The following is an 18,893-nucleotide window of genomic DNA, read 5'->3' on the forward strand; positions in this document are numbered from 1 at the left end:
TTCCATCATCCAATCAAAAGCTTGTTGTATTAGCCACAACAGTTTTGGATCAAGTATACAGTTCTTTGACTTTAATTTCTTGTTTTTCTCTTTGTCATTTGATTGTCAGTGGTTTTTGTTTAACTGTTTTAAATGAATATTATTCATGTCTCTGTATTTGAATCATGCTCACAATTTCACCAATTTAACTAAAAGAAAAAAGAAAATTCACAGGAGACAAGATTCAGACTGAGCCTTGGTAGTTGATTATTTTTCAAGTCTAAGATGTCAGTATCTATAGATTCTGCTATGGCTTGCTCTAAGACTAATAACTGATGAGGAGTTGAATGTTTCTGTCCATGAGAACTGTGCTTGAACCGTGACTGTGTAAGCATGTCTAATGTAGGGTCTCCACGAGTACTCGAGTACCCGTGCAAGGAAGAGCACTCTCATTTAATTAAAAGACATTTCATGTCACTTTGCCATATGCTTCCCACTGGTTACATTATAAAGGCTATTAGACATGGAGGGAAAACAAAAGTTGTGTTGTGTGTGGAATGCAATACAATGGCATGATTTGACATCCATGTTAAGCACTCTAATTAAGATGCATAGTGCTATTTTACTTTGTTCCTTAGTCTCATTACATCTAGTGTAAGTGTTGGGTACTCAGTCCAGGTCGAGTTTGACCCTCGAGTACTTGAGTACAATATTTTGGACTATGGAGGCCCCAGTCTAATGTGATACTGTGTTTTGCAGGTGGGGAGGGACATAGCCTAGTGGCAAAGCACTCGCTTGATGCATAGTTGGTTTGGGATCGATCTCCATCGGTGGTCCCATTGGGCTATTTCTCATTCCAGCCAGTGCACCACGACTGGTATATCAAAGGTTGTGGTATGTGCCATCCTGTCTGTGGGATGGTGCATATAAAATATCCCTTGCTACTAATGGAAAAATGTAGCGAGTTTCCTCTCTAAGACTTAGATTTACCAAATGTTTGACATCCAATAGCCGATGGTTAATAAATTAATGTGCTCTAGTGGTATCGTTAAACAAAACAAACTTCTTCTTCTTCTTTTGCAGTCTTGCTGATCGTAGTTTCAATGACCTCACTCAGTATCCCGTGCTGCCGTGGATTATCTCTGACTACACGTCATCAGAGTTAGGTGAGTCATTCCTGATTATCAGTTCACTCCAGCGTCATCAGTTAGGTGAGTCATTCCTGATTATCGGTTCACTCCAGCTTCATCAGAGTTAGGTGAGTCATTCCTGATTATCAGTTCACTCCAGCGTCATCAGAGTTAGGTGAGTCATTCCTGATTATCGGTTCACTCCAGCGTCATCAGAGTTAGGTGAATCATTCCTGATTATCGGTTCACTCCAAAGTCACAAGAGTTAGGTGAGTCATTCCTAATTAGCGGGGTTCACTCCAGCATCATCAGAGTTAGGTGAGTCATTCCCGATTATCAGTTCACTCCAGTGTCACAAGAGTTAGGTGAATCATTCCTGATTAGCGGTTCACTCCAGCGTCATCAGAGTTAGGTGAGTCATTCCTGATTATCGGTTCACTCCAACGTCACAAGAGTTAGGTGAGTCATTCCTGATTAGCGGGGTTCACTCCAGCATCATCAGAGTTAGGTGAGTCATTCCTGATTAGCGGTTCACTTCAGCGTCATCAGAGTTAGGTGAGTCATTCCTGATTATCAGTTTACTCCAGCGTCATCAGTTAGGTGAGTCATTCCTGATTATCGGTTCACTCCAGCTTCATCAGAGTTAGGTGAGTCATTCCTGATTATCGGTTCACTCCAGCGTCATCAGAGTTAGGTGAGTCATTCCTGATTAGCGGTTCACTCCAGCGTCATCAGAGTTAGGTGAGTCATTCCTGATTATCATTTCACTCCAGTGTCATCAGAGTTAGGTGAGTCATTCCTGATTATCGGTTCACTCCAGCGTCATCAGAGTTAGGTGAATCATTCCTGATTATCGGTCACAAGAGTTAGGTGAGTCATTCATTAGCGGGGTCCAACGTCACATCAGAGTTAGGTGAGTCATTCCTGATTAGCGGGTCACTCCGGTTCAGCCAGTCATCAGAGTTAGGTGAGTCATTTCTGATTATCGGTTCACTCCAGTGTCATCAGAGTTAGGTGAGTCATTCCTGATTATCGGTTCACTCCAGCGTCATCAGAGTTAGGTGAGTCATTCCTGATTATCGGTTCACTCCAACGTCACAAGAGTTAGGTGAGTCATTCCTGATTATCGGTTCACTCCAGCGTCATCAGAGTTAGGTGAGTCATTCCTGATTAGCGGGGTTCACTCCAGCATCATCAGAGTTAGGTGAGTCATTCCTGATTAGCGGTTCACTTCAGCATCATCAGAGTTAGGTGAGTCATTCCTGATTATCAGTTCACTCCAGTGTCATCAGTTAGGTGAGTCATTCCTGATTATCGGTTCACTCCAGCTTCATCAGAGTTAGGTGAGTCATTCCTGATTATCAGTTCACTCCAGCATCATCAGAGTTAGGTGAATCATTCCTGATTATCGGTTCACGCCAATGTCACAAGAGTTAGGTGAGTCATTCCTGATTAGCAGGGTTCACTCCAGCGTCATCAGAGTTAGGTGAGTCATTCCTGATTATCAGTTCACTCCAGCGTCATCAGAGTTAGGTGAGTCATTCCTGATTATCGGTTCACTCCAGCTTCATCACAGTTAGGTGAGTCATTTCTGATTATCGGTTCACTCCAGCATCATCAGAGTTAGGTGAGTCATTCCTGATTATCAGTTCACTCCAGCATCACCAGAGTTAGGTGAGTCATTCCTGATTATTGATTAACTCCAGCGTCATTAGAGTTAGGTGAGTTATTCCCAATTATCGGTTCACTCCAGCGTCATCAGAGTTAGGTGAGTCATTCCTGATTATCGGTTCACTCCAGCAGTAGGCAACCTGATCTTAAAGTAAGTGACACATTTTAGATCAAGTATAACATAATTTTTTACATACAATCTTCTTTATGCTAAAATGATCAAGTTTTTCCATTGCTATGCTTGTGGTGATTTTTGTCTCACCTTCACAAAGTAAAACTGTGAAATATTGGTGTTATTTTTTGGATAATGGTGGCAGTATCATATTTTGCGTTAAAGGTTAAAGTTAAAATTTCACATTTAGATCAGTTTCTCACAAACTAAGTCTTAGGTCAATGAAACTTGGTTTATAGTTGCACCTATGTCTGTTCATCACAGTGCACCAAAACAATTTATGGTAGGTGAGACATTTAATTCCACAGAATTCTTGAAAGGTATAATCCATAGTTTTTACTTGCCTCACCAATTTAAAACTTATGTCATTAACCGTAACTTAAAACTTCAGTGAAGCCTGTTGGTTGCATAATACAGGTCAGTTTGTGTCATGTAGCCGTTCATTGGTATGAAGATGGCCTCTTAAGGCATATAGCTGTTAAACAGAGGTGTTTTCATAAACAAGTTTAACTGTTAGTGCAGGCCTGTACGCCGGGGTGTGTGTATGATGAGTGCGTTTGCACCCCTCTAAATTAACAAAGATTATCATTTTTTTCTATAAAATTTAGGTAAGGTTAAGTAAATGTTTTTTTGTTGGAGTTTGTTTTTGCAGTTGTTGGTCACATCAATAGGAATTCCCCGCCCACCCACCCCATTAAAAATCCTGCGTACGGGCCTGTAGTGTCACCTATTAATTCTTTTAATGTGTCACTTTTGTCTGCTGCTTATTTCGTCATTGTGACTGAACTTACTAGTAACAGTGGATTACTGCATGTTTATCATTTTCCTTTTCTTTTTTTGTCTTTTGTTTTTAATTCTGCTTTTCGTGTGCAGTTGTTTGCAATATGCTCTTGATGGTATAAACAATCCGGCTACTGAAATAGTAAATCTCAACCTGACTGAAATCAGATTTCATTGTTCATGCCGACTTTGACATCCTTGTTAGTAGATCTGTGTCCTCCATCCAGATGACCTTATCATTCAACCAATCGAAACACACTTAACATAGACCTGTCACCATCTTAACATGAAATGTGGTTGGTTCATGTCAAATCTGCTTCAGGGCCTGTAAAAATAATAGAAACATAAATAATTTTTTTATAAAGGCTTATAAGTATGTATGACTGCAAAATGGTGTTTCAGAGCCTTTAGATTTTAAAATTTCCAGTGTCTTGCACCTTCCATGCCCATTCATTCTAAGAATTCATCTACCCCCCCCCCTGCCCCCCCACCCCCACCCCCCACCCCCACCCCAAATGCTAGCTACGGCCCTGTGCTCTCAGAGATCTTCTACATGGGAGAGCGGTACCCGGTAAAATCACAGTTCAGTCAGATTGGATCAACCCATTTATACTGTTAGCTGCTGTAGTTTTCAGTTTAGTCACTTTTAATTTTGTAATACGAATAACTATTTACACCACCTTACTGTAACACACATCTTAAAGGGACAAAACTGTGTTTGAGTATATTTTTAATATTTATAGCTGCAAAATTAATGGTTTTTGAGGTTTGTAAAGATACCACACAACCATTTGCCATGTTGTTACTTGTTGTAGCAGCTTAATATAATCTGGTTTAGGAAATAGTTCATCAAATTTTTTTTTTTTAATTCTGAAATGCCTTTTGAAATCTTTTTTCATGATTACAAGTAGGTTGATCTCTGTATTATTTAAACAAACTTTTTGTTTCAAGTTACTTATTATAATTATACTCATTATTATAACAGCTATGCAAGTGGTATACTGAAAAATGAGGTGGTACTCTGGCATAAGGGTAACTAAGTGAAAATCTCCGTTGTCAACCTATGTTTATATTTTGCAAGGTAGTTGTCATGAAATAGTACTCCCTAAAATTATCAGTTACATAGCTTTCTTGATATTGGTCACGTGTATTTTTCACAGCCTGTATTCTGACATAGAAATTATATTAAATTGCATGGAGTAATTAATGGTGGTGTTCAGGCTAAGGTTTTCTGTTAAAATACTAAGATATTTGAACTTTATTCGTGTTAAAAAGCTTCTCAGAGGCAGAGAAAAACCTTACACTTGACAACAAATCTGAAATTTATTGTGCAAGCTTTGCATGAAAAAACCCAACCTCATGGATTTTGAAACATAACAGAGTTAGTGCCATTGACAATATTTAAAAAATATTTAATGCAATAATCTCCAGTATATTTATAATATTTAAGTTCAGATCAACTTTGGTTTCTTCCCAATCTTTGATTTCTTGACAGTCTATGTCACATTCAAAGAACTCGGCAGTCAACAATAAGTCCTCTCTTTGGCCCCATTGTTTTTATCTGATTGGTTTTGGTTGTGGCCAGGTATTCTGTCTTCTTCCATAAGCTGGGTATTTTTTGCAGTACATGCTCTGGAATTCTATTGGAACAAACCAGTATCTTCTAAAATCTCACCATGTGTGTACATGTTACACAAACAAAACTATTTTAAGTGTATACAAATATTGGAATGACCATAAAATCTTACCATGTGTGTACATCTTAAACAAATAAAACTATTTTAAGTGTATACAAATACTGGAATGACCATAAAAACTCACCATGTGTGTACATCTTCCACAAATAAAGCTATTTTGAGTGTACATGTATACAAATACTGGAATGACTATTCTGAGTGATACACAAATACTGGAATGACTATTCTGAGTGATACACAAATACTGGAATGACCATAAAAACTTGGAATTGTTAGTAACCTACATTGTACATGTCCAAGAAGATATTATGTGTAAAGTTCTGAATATTGAAATAAATTCTGTTACATTTAAACAAAAACCTAGAAATTTTAATTTGAGGATTATCTTATGTTTTGAATGACACAGATCTTGAAGATGAGTCTGTATATCGAGACCTCAGCAAACCCATTGGAGCATTAAATCCAGAGAGACTGGACCGGATTAAGGTACATATGACCAATACAGTAACGACAAATACATGTAGGTCCTTTTTTCTTTTATTTTTAAAAATTTGCTTTCTGTAGTATTTTTTGTACCGGTATATTGTTTTAATTTTTTTTTATAACAAATACTAATCTTTGACAGATACATATGTATATGTACTACCAGTATACGTCTTTTTTGTTTTTTAAACGAGACAATTTTGTATGTTTTAACATAATTCACTATTGTTTGACAATCAGTATGTTTTTTGTAATTTGTGCTAGAATGTTGTTAAATTTTCATTCATTTGTTTGTTCGTTAATTTGTTTATTTGTTTGTTTTTATTTGTTTGTTCGTTCGTTCATTCGTTTGTTTGTTTGTTCATTCATTCATTCATTTTACATGTGCATGTGTGTACCTGTGTCTGTAAAGATATTATACACCTCTGTGTTGGCAGCTTCTCCTTAGTAACAGTTTTGCTATTCACTAGTCTTAAGCCTTCAGGATTAGAGAAAAAACTTGGTCAAAAGGTGACATTTAGGTGGTACATGTATATAGGCAGTAGTGTAGAGATGGTGTTGACTTTGTGTTTAACTCTAATATTAAGTTTTCATGCTTAGAGCCATTTCTCACAAACTGCATGTGTGTATGGGCCAAATTTATGAAGCTTGTTTTCTTAAACACAGGTGTTTAACTATTATAAATGTTTGTAGTTAACACTAGTGCAGGGCTGCAGAAAGTACTCGCCCGCTCGCCAGATGCAAGTAAAAATTCTGACATACGAGTTAAAAAAATGCAACTACCAGCCCGACAGTCTACCTGTCTTTTTGATTTGGTTTGCCACATGATGTTGATCACTTACCAAATGTTCTTAATCATGTTTTGTCAATATATTTCTCAATATATAATTTGAAGTGAAAACACTGTATATTATAATATTGTTAATAATATATTGTTCTATAGACTGGCGGACTAGTAGAAATTTTGGCAGGCTAATAAAGTTTAGTTGGTTCTTGTTCGGTGGACTAGTCAAATATTTTCCATTTCTGCACTCCTGCACTAATGTGAGACATAAACAGGCTTTGTAAATTTGGCCCTATATGTTCTAGACCAATAGTTGTAGCTATATAAGTGCATCAGGATCTTAGTTTTTGTTTGGACAATGGACATGATACACCCGGTGTAACATATTTTATTAAATTATATTTCTCTGTATTCTTGGTCTAAGGTGATCAGCTTATCCATCACCCATTACCCACTTTCTAAGTCATCCGGAGTTCCTCTGTGTTAAATTTGTCAAATATATTTTTAATCCATTTTTATAGACCTCACTCTTGGTTCAGGGAGTTTGACAAACATGTTTAATGTATTGCATAACATACACATGCTTGTGTAATACTGTTTGTATACTGCAAGTAATATAAGAAACCTTGTCACAGGAGCGGTTTGAAGACATGCCAGAGCCGCGGTTTTTATACGGATCTCATTACTCTACACCAGGACACATCCTTTTCTACCTGGCGAGAATCTGTAAGTGGTAGTATATGTTTTCCTTAATTAAACTACCAGTGTGCATGATACATGTACGCTAAGAAATATACTCTAGAGAACTAGTGTTTTAACCAACTATAATTATAATGATATAATTAATGTTTATTTTAAAAAGTCTTTACATTATTACACATGGTTTAAGCTACCTGTATGTAGTATATGCATGATATGCATTTATGGAGTATCTCAATGATAAACAGTATCTCTTAGATCATCAGAATTATCATTAACTTATTTTGTTGATCTCTTGATAGCACTGCAAAAGCTGTGGCAATTGTAACCTCTAGAATATAACTTTATATATATATATATATATATATATATATATATATATATATATATATATGAATCTATGGAAAGCCTCAGTTTTTACTCTTTTTTTAAGGTCCTGAGTATGTCCTTTGTCTGCAGAATGGAAAGTTTGATCATCCTGACCGAATGTTTAACAAGTATGTACACCACCATTAACATAAAACAGTGTCAATGAAAGTCTGATCATCCTGACCGAATGTTTAACAAGTATGTACACCACCATTAACATAGAACAGTGTCAATGAAAGTCTGATCATCCTGACCGAATGTTTAACAAGTATGTACACCATCATTAACATAGAACAGTGTCAATGAAAGTCTGATCATCCTGACTGAATGTTTAACAAGTATGTTCACCACCATTAACATAAAACAGTGTCAATGAAAGTCTGATCATCCTGACCGAATGTTTAACAAGTATGTACACCACCATTAACATAAAACAGTGTCAGTGAAAGTCTGATCATCCTGACCGAATGTTTAACAAGTATGTTCACCAACCACCATTAACATAAAACAGTGTTAGTGAAAATTTGATCAACCTGACTGAATGTTTAACAAGTATGAACCCATCAGTAACGTAAAACAGTGTCAGTGAAATGTATTGTTGGTCAAATAACATTCCTTTCATCTCTTACAGGGTGTATACTACCAAATCAAATCCCATAGACGACAATAGTAACATATGTGGCTAAAACTCCTACCTGCAACGTATCAACCGACATAAACGCCACGGATATCAATACTACCACCCCTTACACTTAAAGTGAATCAGAAAAAAATGGGGGTCAAGCTGCGTTTCTGAGATAACGGGTAGCGTCTATGACTACCCTAGTTTCGCACAAAATTCGAGTACTTTTTTTTGCAGGTACCCCATACATGTTTCACATTGGTACTAGATGAAATAAAATTGCACATTTTTTTTACAGGTACCCCATACATGTTGACACATTGGTACTAGATGAAATAAAATTGCACATTTTTTTTACCCAGATGAAACTATTATTTTTTACAACCAACACACTCGCATTTATAACTAATCACAGGACCTGTGGTGTTCACTTCTCTATCAAAAGTTCGGTGCACCTCGAACTTTGACCCAGCCGGAAGTTATTTGATTTAGTACTACCTATACTGATAACATACATTTTTCAAAAAGTGTCCAGCTATGTGTCTTTATGACAACCAGGATCTGGTGTATTCTGACATAAACTGACAACCTCACTGAAACTGTTGTTTCTACAGTGCAACCTAATATAATGTACACCTAAAAAAGCATATATATTGCATATAGTTTTGTACAAATGCAATATGTCATATTAAACAACAAAATGTTTTAAAATAAACTCCTGAAGATATTTACTTTCAGTTGGGTGTGTGTACTCAGGTATATATGTAGAGACAACAAAGATAGTCAGAGTACCTCTACCCCTTTAAAGAATTCCATTAAAACACATGCACTTGATTGACCCCTAGATTATGAAGACCTTAACAGGCATATCAAAGAAATATCAGTATTAAAAAAATACACTGTCTGAGGAAGGAAACACAAACATGACTGTACCTGTATGAAGTAATGACTTAATGTCCTGAACATTAGTGTTGGGAGGAAATCCTGTATGCTGGGCGTGGGTGTCTTCAAGTTACCAGGTGTGGGAATTTCAAATCTATCGGCCATGCTGATTTTCATAATGAACCATCAAAACTATTGGCAGTCACCAATATTCCTGACTATATTTTATTTATAGCCTACTGTAGTTGGAGGTTTTAATAGTTGTGATATCTGGAATAATCATGCAGATTTAACACATTTATTTTTGATTAATTACTGAAAAGAACTATTTTTAAATGACAAAATTACCCGAACATCTATTTTCTTGCATTATTTTCTAATCCGGATGAATACAATATGTACATTAGATGTATTCTTACAATCTGTAATCCAGCATTTTATTTAGCTAGTACCATTAGGTAATACAGCTTTAACAATAAAATAAATTATCAACTTAATCCAAGGCAGATAATCAAATCTGAAAAAATTGGTTCTGAATCTAGTATAAACTCAAAATGCTTTTCATGAGAGCTAACTAAGTGATTATTAAGAAAGAAAAAATGATTAGGAGATCTAAGGATATGTTTAACAATCTTATTGTTATGTACAAATAAGAACAGAAGGGACAATAGTGACAACAAATTTAATTATGTTTTTGGTAAAGTTTTTCTTCAAATTTACTTTAAATTTTGCATAAAACTACAAATTTGTCTAAAATATAACTCAGCACCCTATAAATATGTCAAAATGACAATAAAAATCAACTTCTTTACAAATTTGAGTTTTCAGAATTTGATACATAAAAAATTAACAATGTTAATGGAAACTAAAGACATTAACCCACTATTGCCACATGCTATTTTTAATATAAAAATAAATTGCTATTAAAATCTTATTTCAGGTTGCCTATATATAATACCATATTTAAGAGCAGTTGTATTTGGCAAGTCAAATACCATGTAAAAAGAAATTATTGAAATCTTTACTGTATGAATTATAGGCCAAAAACCAACTTTTCTTCAGTGCTAACTTTGATTCAAACTCCATTCAGAGCCATGTACAGAGATTATTGTCACGGTCAAGGTCATTGTGAACTTGCATGATCGAGTGATGGCTAATTAATCAACCAGTATAGTTTAATTAAATAAAATGACAAAATCATAATATTTTTTATTATGCACTGAATATGTGCTATAGGGTGTATACTACCAAATCAAATCCCATAGACAACAATAGTAACATATGTGGCTAAAACTCCTACCTGCAACGTATCAACCGACATAAATGCCACGGATATCAATACTACCACCCCTTACACTTAAAGTGAATCAGAAAAAAATGGGGGTCAAGCTGCTCGTTTCTGAGATAACGGGTAGCGTCTATGACTACCCTAGTTTCGCACAAAATTTGAGTACTTTTTTTTACAGGTACCCCATACATGTTTCAAGCACAAGGCTACTTGACACATTGGTACTAGATGAAATAAAATTGCACATTTTTTTTACCCAGATGAAACTATTATTTTTTACAACCAACACACTCGCATTTATAACCAATCACAGGACTTGTGGTGTTCACTTCTCTATCAAAAGTTCGGTGCACCTCGAACTTTGACCCAGCCGGAAGTTATTTGGTTTAGTACTACCTACAAAATGAATGCATCTCTCTTGGTCTGTGTGAAATTGGTGTAATAGTGAAGGCTATGTCACCCATCTTATATTTGCTCGCTATCTGTATCTAAAAGTTTCCTAGCTGCTGTGTGGTAACAACAGCCTATGTTTTGGCAGCAGTTTTCCTCTCTTACTGACCAAACCAAATGTCAAAGTAATTGTGTTGATCTCCAAGGAGCAGTACTTTAAAAACTTTACTGAAAGATTTCTTTCCTTTCTCTGTGACAGGTTTAACTTTGTACTGTGGTTCTCTTTCTTTTCAGTCTTCAGGACACGTGGCAAAACTGCTTGAAGGGGGCAGCTGATTTCAAGGAGCTGATTCCAGAATTCTTCCAGGGAAATGGGGACTTTCTTGTACATAAAGGAGTAAGAATTAATCTGCTTATTTGTTTTCAGTACACAATTTGGCATTCAGCACTAAGGATTAAAAAGTACATGTAACAGATTAATTTACATTTAATATATATTTGACTGACTTATGATCTATTAAATGAACAAATGAACGAAACAAGTGAACAGAGAAACAAACCAAAGAACAACACCCCATTTGGGATGGAAAAGGTTGAAGATTATTTTGGGGATGGGAATTATTTGCAAAGAACACAGTCACATCTATTTTACATATAAATATTGCACGTTTTTTTTTTTCACTACAGATTATTACATTTAGTGATGCATACATTCAATTCAAATTTTATTTTGTTTTACTCTCATTAAAGTTTTAAAGAATAGGTCATGCACAGTTACAAAAGATATTGTTAAAGAAAACTGGAAAAGTATTTGTGTTGTTAGGACAACAATGAGTAATTGGTTTGTTTTATATTAAATTAATTTTAGGTAATTAATTTTGGTGCTAAAAACGATGGTAAACCCGTTGGATCAGTTGAATTGCCACCTTGGGCATCATGTGAGTATTCTGTATATTTATACTTTTCTAATATATCAAAACTAAGAAATAGTATTTAACGTTGACTGTTGACTTGTTATAATTTTCATTTATAATGCATTATTAGCAAAAATTAATGTCATACTTAGGAGATAACCATGTGGAGTTTTTTAGATTTGCGGGTGTTATTGTCTAATTGATCCTGCAAATATCATTTTTGACTGAAGGCGTTAGCCTGAGGTTAAAAATTAAACATTTGCAGGCATCAAATAGACAATAACACCCGCAATTCTAAAAACTCCATATGGTTATGTCCATTGTAAACTGAATGGTTTTTCTATGGAACTAACTGTATATTTGATATTTCTTGAAAAAAAATGCTTGGATACAATCTAACTGTAGACCTTGAACCATCAACTTGGCCTGTTCCAATTGCTAATGACGTCACTTTCTACTGACATACCGGCCTCGGTGGCGTCGTGGCAGGCCATCGGTCTACAGGCTGGTAGGTACTGGGTTCGGATCCCAGTCGAGGCATTGGATTTTTAATCCAGATACCGACTCCAAACCCTGAGTGAGTGCTCCGCAAGGCTCAATGGGTAGGTGTAAACCACTTGCACCGACCAGTGATCCATAACTGGTTCAACAAAGGCCATGGTTTGTGCTATCCTGCCTGTGGGAAGCGCAAATAAAAGATCCCTTGCTGCCTGTCGTAAAAAGAGTAGCCTATGTGGCGACAGCGGGTTTCCTCTAAAAACAGTGTCAGAATGACCATATGTTTGACGTCCAATAGCCGATGATAAGATAAAAAAAATCAATGTGCTCTAGCGGCGTCGTTAAATAAAACAAACTTTACTTTTTTTTTTCTACTGACATCTTTAGATTTTCGGGTGTTATTTTCATTTGATCCTGGAAAAAGAATGTAGTTAACCAATCACAATACAGAACACACTCGCTATCAGTTTACAATATACCTTTAAGATTAGACATTTTAAGAATTACTGTACAGGGAAGGTTATGTAAAATGCTTTCTTTAATTCACACTTGATTCAAAGTTCCTTTTAAATATACATTGTATGTTGTTGTTGCTAAATTAAATGTAGTTTGTAATCAGCAAGTTTTGTTTGGAAAATGTTTATTTTGGTGTTATTAATATAAAATGTTTGACAATGTTAATTTTGATTGTCACAGCTCCAGCTGATTTTGTTGGCAAGTTGCAGCAAGCTCTCGAGTCCGATCACTGTTCTAAACACATACACGGGTGGATCGACCTCATCTTCGGCTTTAAACAGCGCGGACCTGCAGCGGAGGAAGCCAACAATTGTAATTTATATTTTCTGCAGTTTATCATTTTTTATTTTTTATCCTGTAATCACCATATACATTGGCAAGAGATGATGTCTAGATAAATCTCTGTATTTTTGGTCATGTGACCAGAAATATAGGTCATGTGACTGGACTCGAGTATTTCAGACTAGATTTTCAATAAACATACTTTTTAAATCAATTGTTTTAGTACAGTAAATACAAATAACTTTTAGTTTTGTGATAACTATACAAAACTTGTATATTTATTTATGAAGAAATGCTTTTTGAATATGACAGAATGTAACTAGCGTCTTACAAAGAATGACATCATGTATCTTGTTTGACGTCATACTGCATAAGCTTTGCTAGGTTTACGATACTCTATTTGCATTCACAAAAATGAAATAAAAAATGCTTTTCCGACTATTCCTGTAGGATTGCAGGATAAAAAACAACAACCGGTTATTGCCGTAAGATATCAACTTTATCCTGCTAACGTCGAATGGCAAATGTTGCTCAGCAGAGCCTAGCAGCATTTGCCATTCTAACCTTCACAGGATAAAGCCGATATCTAAGGCAGTAACCAATTATGTAATCCATTAATTTATTGATCTGGGTCCCGTTCCTTGAAGCGATCTTAGTGTTAAGATCACCTAAATTGCATAACTATCTTAGTGCTAAGATCGATTCGTGTAACGGGGCTCTGGATGTAAAACATTATCAAATGAATATGTCTATATATTATATAATTGATTTCAGAATGTGTATTTATGTCAAAGTCAACCTGTCTTGAATTCAAAACCTAATGGTCTGTTTTCATTAAAATGTTTTATTTACAACATGTAAAGGTATTCAGTAAAGTACTTATGAAACAGTTAATCATCAGTGTTTACATCTCAAAATGACAGAAACAGAACACAAAAGTAAAATAGTAAGGAAATGTATTTTAAAAAGGTGTTACCTTTGGTGTGTTCAGAAGAGTGAGCAGTCATAACAAATTTGATTGGTTTAGTTAGTTTTGAACTATATATCAAAAGTTGTGGTATGTGCAGTGTTAGTTTTTTCAATACATATAAAAGATCCTTTGCTTCTGGTTTGAAAAAAAGTAGCCTTTAAAGACTGTCTTAATTTTCATTTATACTTATTAATAGTATTTGTCAGAAAAACTGAAATAGCATTACAATTATTAGGACCATGTTTAGTTAGTATATTATTTAATATCTAAAAATTAAAAAGTAAAAACCATTAAATGTTGCATAAAAGAAATTGTTATTACTAAAGGGCATGATACATGTATAACCCAATGGTAAAGCGCTCACCTGATGCACAGTCGGTCTAGGATCGATCCCCCTCAGTGGACCCATTGGGCTATTTCTCGTTCCAGCCAGTGCACCATGACTGGTATATCAAAGACCGTAGCATGTGCTATCTTGTCTGTGGGATGGTGCATATAAAAGATCCCTTGTTACTAATAGAAAAAGGTAGCAGGTTTTCTCTCCAAGAGCTCCAGCCAGTGCACCACGACTGGTATATCAAAGGCTGTGGTATGTGCTATCCTGTCTGTGGGATGGTGCATATAAAAGATACCTTGCTGCTAATTGAAAAGAGTAGCCCATGAAGTGGCGACAGCGGGTTTCCTCTCAATATCAGTGTGGTCCTTAACCATACCTGTATGTCCGACACCATATAACCGTAAATAAAATGTGTTGAGTGCGTCGTTAAATAAAAACATTTCCTTCTAAGACTATATCTCAACAATACTAAATGTTCGACATCCAATAGCTGATGATTAATAAATCAATGTGCTCTAGTGGTGTCATTACGAAATGTTCGACATCCAATAGCCGATGATTAATAAATCAATGTGCTCTAGTGGTGTCATTACCAAATGTTCGACATCAAATAGCCGATGATTAATAAATCAATGTGCTCTAGTGGTGTCATTACCAAATGTTCGACATCCAATAGCCGATGATTAATAAATCAATGTGCTCTAGTGGTGTCATTACCAAATGTTCGACATCCAATAGCTGATGATTAATAAATCAATGTGCTCTAGTGGTGTCATTAAACAAAACAAATTTTGTTATTACTAAGAACAGTTTTTTGTTTGTTTTTTCTAATTTATTATTATTGTTGTTGTTGTTTTTTCAGTATTTTATTACCTGACCTATGAAGGTGCAATAGATCTGGACAAGTAAGTGCTAATATTTTCAGCATGGCTGTGTTATTTTTTCTTTAAAGTAGCTTGTGCAATAAATCCAGAAACTCTTATACGGGTTGGAGCTTTGCCCTGCAATAACTGCCACAGTTCAGAACTTACTTGATGGGCAATTTATGACCCTGAAGCAGAATGTGTTATCTAAAATTAAAAATTAAAATATAGTTTCAGAAATCTGTATGAAATTCAATAGAAATAAAGGTGATATTCAAACATAGTATCATAGACCAAGAAAAAAGATAACTGGAAAAAAGATACACTGATAAAAAAAAGAAATGTTGAAAATAACCATGTTTGACACCAATAATTTAAAATGTGCTGAGGTGTTATGAAATAAATATTCCTTTCCTATACACATTAAATTGTCATAATTGATTTCATTAAGAGTATATGTCTACACATGTTGACTGGTAAATGCTTTTATTTAGGCTTCAGTAAACTATATGCATTAATATATGAAAAGTTTACTTACAAAGTACGATACCCACCATTTTCCAAATTTTGGAGTTTTTAGCAGTGATAATATGAAGATATACTGATGTCAGTACAACTCGGCAATAGACAATAGTCAAGGAGTATCTGTCAAAATGCGATCAGTACACAATAATTAAATTTGCATTACATTCATTACAATATAACATCATCCCATTGGCCCAGCCATAATGGGAGTTTGTTCATTTCTCGATGAATATAAAAATTACATTGTCGGGAATGTCACTCCTGATGACATCATTTTATATGGGCAATTTGTCTTATTGAGTGTTATTGTTTGCGGACCAAAAATTATTCAAAATAAAATATAAACTTTTAACCTTATTATTAGTAAGTATGTTTTAAATTTTATTATAAGGATTGTCTGTTATTTCTTTTACATTCATCTTCGCCGATTCACACAGTTTGCGGATGAGTTTTTGTTTGTTCATATCCTGATGACGGTGAAAGAAATAACAGACAATCCATAATTGAACAGGATCTTAAAACTGAGCTTCATGTAATATACACTACATCATGCTGCAGCAAAATCACATTTTCTCAAAATTACTTAAATGGATATATCACATTTTAGAAATGAATTTTTCATATATAAGCAAAAGCATGAAATTTAATTGTTTCCATTTTTGGTTTCAATTGATCATTTGTGATCGGTCCCAGAAAACCCAGCCAACTTTGTATAGTTTGTGAAGAATAATAGCAGGTTTGGTAACAGTTTGAAATATCAGAAATGTGATTTGATTACTAGTATTAATATTGTCCTTGATGTTGACAGATGGGGGCAGTACGTAGCCAAGTGGTAAAGTGTCCGCCTGATGCATGGTCGGTTTGTGATCGAACCTTGTCAGTGGGCCCATTGATCTTTTTCTCGTTTCAGCCAGTGCACCACAACTGGTATATCAAAAGTGTGGTATGTGCTGTCCTATCTGTGGGATGGTGCATATAAAAGATGCCTTGCTACTAATGGAAAAATGTAGTGGGTTTCCTCTAAGGCTATATGTCAAAATAATGAAATGTTTGACATCTAATAGTCTAATGAGTCTAGTGGGATGTTCGGAAGCTGGTCTGACTGGGTTGTGTTAGATGAGTCCAGTGGGATGTTGAGAGGTTGTGTTAGATGAGTCCAGTGGGATGTTGAGAGGTTGTATTAGATGAGTCTAGTGGGATATTGAGAGGTTGTGTTAGATGAGTCTAGTGGGATGTTCAGAAGCTGGTCTGACTGGGTTGTGTTAGATGAGTCCAGTGGGATGTTGAGAGGTTGTGTTAGATGAGTCCAGTGGGATGTTGAGAGGTTGTGTTAGATGAGTCCGGTGGGATGTTGAGAGGTTGTGTTAGATGAGTCCGGTGGGATGTTGAGAGGTTGTGTTAGATGAGTCTAGTGGGATGTTGAGAGGTTGTATTAGATGAGTCTAGTGGGATATTGAGAGGTTGTGTTAGATGAGTCTAGTGGGATGTTCAGAAGCTGGTCTGACTGGGTTGTGTTAGATGAGTCCAGTGGGATGTTGAGAGGTTGTGTTAGATGAGTCCAGTGGGATGTTGAGAGGTTGTGTTAGATGAGTCCGGTGGGATGTTGAGAGGTTGTGTTAGATGAGTCAGGTGGGATGTTGAGAGGTTGTGTTAGATGAGTCTAGTGGGATGTTGAGAGGTTGTGTTAGATGAGTCCAGTGGGATGTTGAGAGGTTGTGTTAGATGAGTCCGGTGGGATGTTGAGAGGTTGTGTTAGATGAGTCCAGTGGGATGTTGAGAGGTTGTGTTAGATGAGTCCGGTGGGATGTTGAGAGGTTGTGTTAGATGAGTCCGGTGGGATGTTGAGAGGTTGTGTTAGATGAGTCTAGTGGGATGTTGAGAGGTTGTGTTAGATGAGTCCAGTGGGTTGTTGAGAGGTTGTGTTAGATGAGTCCAGTGGGATGTTGAGAGGTTGTGTTAGATGAGTCTAGTTGGATGTTCAAAAGCTGGTCTGACTGGGTTGTGTTAGATGAGTCCAGTGGGATGTTGAGAGGTTGTGTTAGATGAGTCCAGTGGGATGTTGAGAGGTTGTGTTAGATGAGTCCGGTGGGATGTTGAGAGGTTGTGTTAGATGAGTCCAGTGGGATGTTGAGAGGTTGTGTTAGATGAGTCCAGTGGGATGTTGAGAGGTTGTGTTAGATGAGTCCAGTGGGATGTTGAGAGGTTGTGTTAGATGAGTCCGGTGGGATGTTGAGAGGTTGTGTTAGATGAGTCTAGTGGGATGTTGAGAGGTTGTGTTAGATGAGTCTAGTGGGATGTTGAGAGGTTGTGTTAGATGAGTCCAGTGGGATGTTGAGAGGTTGTATTAGATGAGTCTAGTGGGATATTGAGAGGTTGTGTTAGATGAGTCTAGTGGGATGTTCAGAAGCTGGTCTGACTGGGTTGTGTTAGATGAGTCCAGTGGGATGTTGAGAGGTTGTGTTAGATGAGTCCAGTGGAGGTTGTGTTAGATGTGGGATGTTGAGAGGTTGTGTTAGATGAGTCTAGTGGGATGTTGAGAGGTTGTGTTAGATGAGTCTAGCAGGATGTTGAGAGGTTGTGTTAGATGAGTCCAGTGGGATGTTGAGAGGTTGTGTTAGATGAGTCTAGTGGGATGTTGAGAGGTTGTGTTAGATGAGTCCAGTGGGATGTTGAGAGGTTGTGTTAGATGAGTCCAGTGGGATGTTGAGAGGTTGTGTTAGATGAGTCTAGTTGGATGTTCAGAAGCTGGTCTGACTGGGTTGTGTTAGATGAATCCAGTGGGATGTTGAGAGGTTGTGTTAGATGAGTCTGGTGGGATGTTGAGAGGTTGTGTTAGATGAGTCCGGTGGGATTTTGAGAGGTTGTGTTAGATGAGTCCAGTGGGATGTTGAGAGGTTGTGTTAGATGAGTCCAGTGGGATGTTGAGAGGTTGTGTTAGATGAGTCAGTTGGGATGTTGAGAGGTTGTTAGATGAGTCCGGTGGGATGTTGAAAGGTTGTGTTAGATGAGTCCGGCGGGATGTTGAGAGGTTGTGTTAGATGA

At 36.4% G+C, this 18,893-nt stretch overlaps 1 protein-coding gene across 1 annotated transcript in view; it reads left to right on the forward strand.

The window, feature by feature from the left end:
* Positions 1-18,893, forward strand: part of LOC121389103 (protein FAN-like) — a 52,890-nt gene that overhangs the window by 15,312 nt on the left and 18,685 nt on the right. Inside the window, exons 12-19 of the mRNA XM_041520718.1 lie at positions 1,063-1,145; positions 5,836-5,915; positions 7,332-7,422; positions 7,829-7,892; positions 11,241-11,343; positions 11,815-11,884; positions 13,055-13,186; positions 15,326-15,368. Of these exons, the coding sequence (XP_041376652.1) occupies positions 1,063-1,145; positions 5,836-5,915; positions 7,332-7,422; positions 7,829-7,892; positions 11,241-11,343; positions 11,815-11,884; positions 13,055-13,186; positions 15,326-15,368 (666 nt within the window). The remainder of the gene's footprint in view (positions 1-1,062; positions 1,146-5,835; positions 5,916-7,331; positions 7,423-7,828; positions 7,893-11,240; positions 11,344-11,814; positions 11,885-13,054; positions 13,187-15,325; positions 15,369-18,893) is intronic.

This window comes from Gigantopelta aegis, chromosome 14, assembly GCF_016097555.1.
Source record: "Gigantopelta aegis isolate Gae_Host chromosome 14, Gae_host_genome, whole genome shotgun sequence".
NCBI classification, from domain to species: Eukaryota; Metazoa; Mollusca; class Gastropoda; order Neomphalida; family Peltospiridae; genus Gigantopelta; species Gigantopelta aegis.